This window comes from Mus caroli, chromosome 6, assembly GCF_900094665.2.
Source record: "Mus caroli chromosome 6, CAROLI_EIJ_v1.1, whole genome shotgun sequence".
NCBI classification, from domain to species: Eukaryota; Metazoa; Chordata; class Mammalia; order Rodentia; family Muridae; genus Mus; species Mus caroli.
The window spans coordinates 108,315,577-108,321,355 of NC_034575.1; the positions used below are offsets into that span (position 1 = coordinate 108,315,577).

The following is a 5,779-nucleotide window of genomic DNA, read 5'->3' on the forward strand; positions in this document are numbered from 1 at the left end:
ACTGTCACATCACAATCCATCATCATTGAGGACCATCAGGCAGGACAGGAACCTGGAGGCAGAAAGTGAAGCAGAGGTCATGGATAAATAAACACTGCTTACCAGCTTGATCCCTGTGACTCTCTCAGCCTGCTTTATTCTACAACCCAGGACCACCTCTCCAAAGTGGATACCTCCCTCTGCATCAATTAGCAATCAAGAAAAGGCCCCACAGACAAGCTCAGAGGTCAACCAGGTGGAGGCAATTACTCAACTGAAGAGTCCTTTCCCCAAGTTGGGAAGCAAGAATAATCATCACAGTTTAGAAAACGGGACTAAATAATTTTTAAAAAAAAATGCATATTTTGATTCTATTTGACCATCGTGCCCAAAAGGGAAAACTAATTTCCAGTATTAGAACTCAGGACAGGACCTATTTGAGCATGAAGAGTGACTGACAATCAGCAGGGGTTGTGGTTTGTGTTTTCCTTAAATTTCTTTACAAATCTAAGAAAACGAGTACTTTTAGACACTATGTTAACTTACTATGTTTTCACAGCATCAATTTCATTTTGAGAGTTTTCTTTCAGCATAAGTTATAGCTTAATCAACTGTCTGACTGATGGCCAAATGAGCAATTCTCCCTCAGATATACAATACTGGAGGAGGCCTTAATGCCTTCTCTCCAAACATCAATACTTGGGGGTAGACAGTACACACATCTTCTGAGACTAACAATTCTAGGAATTTGGGACTGATATTTGAGATTCTCAGCACCCGGAAAGTGGAGGCAGGTGAGTCAGGAGTTCAAGGCCAGCCTTGGCTATACCACAAATAATTACCTACAGCAAACAGCAAACACCAGCTCAATACACAAATAATTCCCTAGACAGGGAAGAACTGAGCAGGAGATTGGCATGTGTTGATTTATGATGAAAGCAGCTGATAGGAAAATGAAGGAACATTATTATCTACACTTTTTAAAAGATTTTTTTAAAAATTAAGGTGTGGTCTGGGCTAGTCTCAAACGCCTGATTCTCAGGCTTCATCCTCTGGCGTCTGCCTACTGACAGCAGCTAGAAAATCTTTTAAAATAAATAGGATGATGGACCACGCTATATTGGCAGGGACGTCCATAAGAGCAGTGGAGAAGTGCTGTTTGAAACGCTGTTTTGATTCTTGCAGATCTTCTGGCTGCCAGCACTAACTCAGGCCTCCAGTGGTTCCTTCCTCTCTTGTCGCCAATGGTTCCCGCCGTCCCCCCGCCCGCAGCCGCGGTAGTTTAGCCCGGCTTCCCCCGGGGAAACCCCTTGGGCGGAGCGTGGCCCCCGCCTTGAGGCCATTTGGATCCCTCCGCGTCAGGGGTGGGCCGGGGACCTGTGGGCCGGGCACGAACCCTGGGCTCTGATTGGCCGCGGCGGGAGTAAACATCCGGAGAGGTGGGGCGGGGCCGGAAGTGGAAGAAGAAGGCGGCGGCTGAGTCGGTTCAGAAGGTTTTAGAGCCGAGTCCGAGCTTCAGGTGCCATGGGCTGGGGGAAGGCGCCCTGAGGGGACTCGAGGCTGTGCATGGCGGGTGCTCGGGCCGCCGCCGCCGCCTCGGCGGGTTCCACCGCCTCGTCGGGCAGCCCGCCGCCTCAGGAGCCCGGGCTCTGGGAGCTGCTGGAGGAGTTCTCCCGGACTCAGTACCGTGCCAAGGACAGCGGCGGGAAGAGCGGCTCTAAGGTGAGCCCCAAAGGTGCAACGACCTGAACTGGACCCTGGCTTGAGTTACCGAGGGAAGACTGTGGTTCGGGATGGGAGGAGAGCTGGAAGGAGACCTCCTTGGGAAGGCACGGGAGAGGAACTTATCCAGGATATGGTCTCAGAGAGTAAGGATCCGGCTTTACACCAAAGAGGAGGACCGAGGCTCCTTGTGGGTTTTGGTGGTGGTGGGGGGAGGTTGCTTTAACAGGGGTTTGGAGGTCAAGGGTCGGAGTTGTGGGCCAGGTGCAAAGGTTAGACAATAGGAACGCTACCCTTCGTGAGCCTAGGAGGGGTTACCAACAGGCTCAAAACAAAAAACAAAACCCCTAAAATCTAAGTAAAAATGGGGAAGAGACTCCTCTGGACCAGAGATCAGAGTAGGAGTCTGGAGTAGTGTGACATTATGGAGCCCAGAGAACAGCGGAGTGTGTCACCTCCTTATAAGGTACCAGCATGACTTAGGCCCTTCCCTTTCCTTTCCTGTAGAGCAAGAAGAGAACCCACACTCCCTTTCTGTTCCTTTTATCAGAAGTCTCTGTCCGTTGTCCCCCCCACCCCGGGAATTTCCCTCTGCCGTAGTCACCAGGCCTGAAAAGAGAGCTTCTGATCTGGTAGAGGCATACTGACCTCACCACTGGTAGACCCTGCCCTTTCTCTTTCCCAGTGTGGCATTACACATTGGCGTTGGTCTCTGTGCTGGGCCATAAAACTGGTTTGGCCTCAGAGGTTACCTAGGGGCTGAGACATCGTCTATTAATCTCTGAGGTAACCTAAGAAAGATCACTAATGTGGTATTATCGGACCAGACAACCAAGTACCTTTCAGATTATAATTGGCATCATTTGGAGCTCTTGTTAAACACAAAAATTTCTGGTCTTACATTCTCTTAAAGCACAATGTCTGGGGAGGCGGACCCGAGAATTTGTACTGTATGTTCAGAAAAGCCTTAAATTCGTTATCCCAACCAAGGCCAGCCATGCACTCCTGATCCTCCTGTCTCCACTTCCTAGGTGACGGGGTTACAGGTGTTTACCCTCATGCTTGGTTTATGTGGTGCTGGACATTGGACACAGGTTTTTATGCACGCCAGATCGGCATTCTACCAGCTGAGCCACATCACCAGTCTTGTGTGTGTTGAGGTGTGGTCTTTAGTCTGTGGCCCTGGCTTGGTTTCATAGTCATTATCCCAGGATGGCTTGTAACTGATAATCCTCCTGCCTTAGCCTCCCAAGTACTACATACACGTGTGAGCCATCACAGTTGACTTCGAGGGCAATCTTTTGAGTGGTTATAGGAGGTGTGTGATTTTGATGTATCTCACTGCCCTCTGAATGTCTGTGAAAATTAGGGTTTTACAAGTTAAACCTTACTCTCTCACCACAACTGCTCTTAATACTGCTCCAGACTTCATGATCTCTCGAAAAGTTCTTGATGTGTTACAGGCGGTAAGCTTTTCTTCCAGTAGGCTTTTCACTGAACTGTGAACAAAAGGATTAATTTTAGAAGGGAGCCTTGCCTTCAGTTTTATAAGCAGATGGTATGTAAAGAGACAACTGTCTGCAGCTTTTACTGATTTCGCTGACTAGAGCTTCTTTATTTTTGTTGGTGTTGTTGAGACATGATCTTGAGATAGTAATTCATATATATATACACACACACATATACATTCACACACACAAACACACACATACATGCACACACACGTGCACACACACACACTGAACTCAACATCCTCCTGCCTCAACATCCCATGTACTAAGATTGTAGATGTGCACCATTGTGCCCAGCTGACTGGAGCTTCAACTGGAGTTTCTGGGGCTGTAGAACAGAAAAAAAAAGATTTTTTTGGTGTTAAAAGAACATAATGTGTTAATGCTATAGTAGTAACCTAAAGCAACAGTTACTGTTGCTTTGTTTTTTTGGGACAAGGTCTCACTATGTGCCCAGCCTCGCTGTGACTCCACAGTCTTCTGTGGCTGACGGGCTTAGGTACCACCTGAAGTATGCCACACATGAGTTAATATAGAGCCCACGGTCCAGCATCATGTTTCTTCCCAGCCTTGAATGATGATCACAGAAGTGCTTGTCACTCACTCCCAGGGGCCTCTTTGGATCATGGGCCACTTAAGCTCACGCCCTCAGGACCCGAGAATTCTCTTCAGGCTCAAGTCTCCTTCTCTATGCAGGTTGAACGCATTGAGAAGAGATGTCTGGAGCTATTTGGCCGTGACTACTGTTTCAGCGTGATTCCAAATGTGAATGGTGATATCTGCGGCCACTACCCCCGCCACATCGTATTCCTGGAGTATGAGAGTTCTGAGAAAGAGAAAGACACGTGAGCATCCTGTGACTGTAGTGTGCATGTCGGGTGGACCTCAGAGGCTCATCCCCACGGTCAGGAGACTGGGCAGGGCATGCTCACTTTGCTCAGGTGGGGTTAGTTCCTGGCATATTTACTGACTTAAGGTTTGAGTTTGATTGGCCAAGTAGTACAGCTTCAGATGAGAAGTGGAGAGTCCCAGCCCTGCAGCTTTCACCCCTCTGTTTGACCTCACTGACCTAAGACAGCAGACATACTTTCACCTCTCTGAACAACTTCAGGGCCATCTTTTGTTTGTCTTTAGTAGGTGTAGTTGGAAGGAATGATGACATATCAAGACAGACTGTATTTTATTGAGGTTGTACCCTCATGTAGCCTGAGTTGGCCATGCACTCACTTTGTAGCCATAGGAATGATCTTTAATTTCTGATCCTCCTGCCTCCACTGCCTAAGTGCTGGGGTTACAGGTTTGTGCCACCATGCCCAGCTTTCAGGACAGGCTTAGGGGTGTTTCCCATGCGTGTCTCTTAAGAACCTGGGCCTACAGTCACACTGCTTGAGTTAGCATCCTACTACTTGTCCATTTTCTAACTCTGTAACTAACACTAGGCAAGTTTTTCATTCTTTGTCCTTAGTTTTTCTTTGATAATTCCCGGTCTCCTCATAATTAAGGCTTGCAAGAACTAATTAAAATTCTAGAAGGGTGGCTTGTGCAGTTCCTTATGATAAATTGTGCTAATGCGAGCCTGATGTGTAAGAATTAAAAATAAGAGCTACCGTGTACACCGAGGTTGTCTGTCCCAGGCTCTGGGTCGAGAAACAGTGTACAGCAGAGCAGACTTGGAACACCTGATAGGGACTATCTCATCAGGTAGCAAAGGGTCATGGTTCTTTGGCATGGATAATTATTCACAACACTGAGGCTCCATGGCTGCTCCTAGTTCTTCCCTTAAGTTCCCTGCTTGCTGTCTAAAGGATGTTCCAGGAGCTGCTATATAATCTTTGCCCTGTAAATGAGGGTGATGGGAAAGCTCCTGCTGTCAAAGCAAAGCCATTGTCTCCCAAGACATTGGGGGAAGTGTGGACTCTTGGGCTTTAGAGTCATGGGTCAAAATCATGGCATACCAAGATGCCTAAGCAATTCATGTGTGTGGAGGGAGCTGAGAAGTGCTGCTGTAGGCAAACCTAGAGGATGGCTGGTCCTCCCTGGTGGTGTGTTTGAGATGACTTCAGGATAGAGAGCCTGTGTAACAGTGTTTCCCCAAAGTTCTCGGATAACTTTTGAATAGGCTTTTTTTTTTCCTTAGCCTGCCTTTTACTTATTTCTCCTTCCTTCCTTTTTCACACACACCTTTCTTTCCCTTTCCTTTTTTCCTCATGTTTAGTTTTTTGTTTGCTTTGAGACAAGGTTTCACGTTGTAGTCCTGACTGGCCTTTATCAACTCGGCCTCAGCCTCCCATTACAGGTGTGAGCCACTGGGCTCAACTCAGTGGAGCACTGATCATTGCCAAGGAGTGTGGCCTCCTAGGATGTGTGGGTATAGTGCTTTTCTCCAGTCACATCTGCACAAATGAAGGCTGTGGACTCCAGTACCCCCTCTTGAACCTTCTAAAGCAGTTTCCAGTCTGCATTCTCAGACTCCCTTAGATGCCTTATATTCTATAGCCAGATGTGGGGAGAGATGGTTTACAAGCAGATGAACAGCATGGTCAGAGGAGTTAAAGACTGAAGCCTTT

The 5,779-nt window shown here is 47.6% G+C and overlaps 1 protein-coding gene across 3 annotated transcripts in view; it reads left to right on the forward strand.

The window, feature by feature from the left end:
- The first annotated feature begins 1,423 nt into the window (after window positions 1-1,423).
- Window positions 1,424-5,779, forward strand: part of Mtmr14 (myotubularin related protein 14) — a 43,157-nt gene continuing 38,801 nt past the window's right edge. For 2 of the 3 annotated variants that reach the window (XM_021164508.2, XM_021164509.2), the window contains exons 1-2: window positions 1,424-1,701; window positions 3,909-4,057. In XM_021164508.2, coding sequence (XP_021020167.1) covers window positions 1,546-1,701; window positions 3,909-4,057 — 305 coding nt within the window. In that variant the 5' untranslated portion in view covers window positions 1,424-1,545. The remainder of the gene's footprint in view (window positions 1,702-3,908; window positions 4,058-5,779) is intronic. The other variant, XM_029478281.1, reaches the window with a different exon arrangement.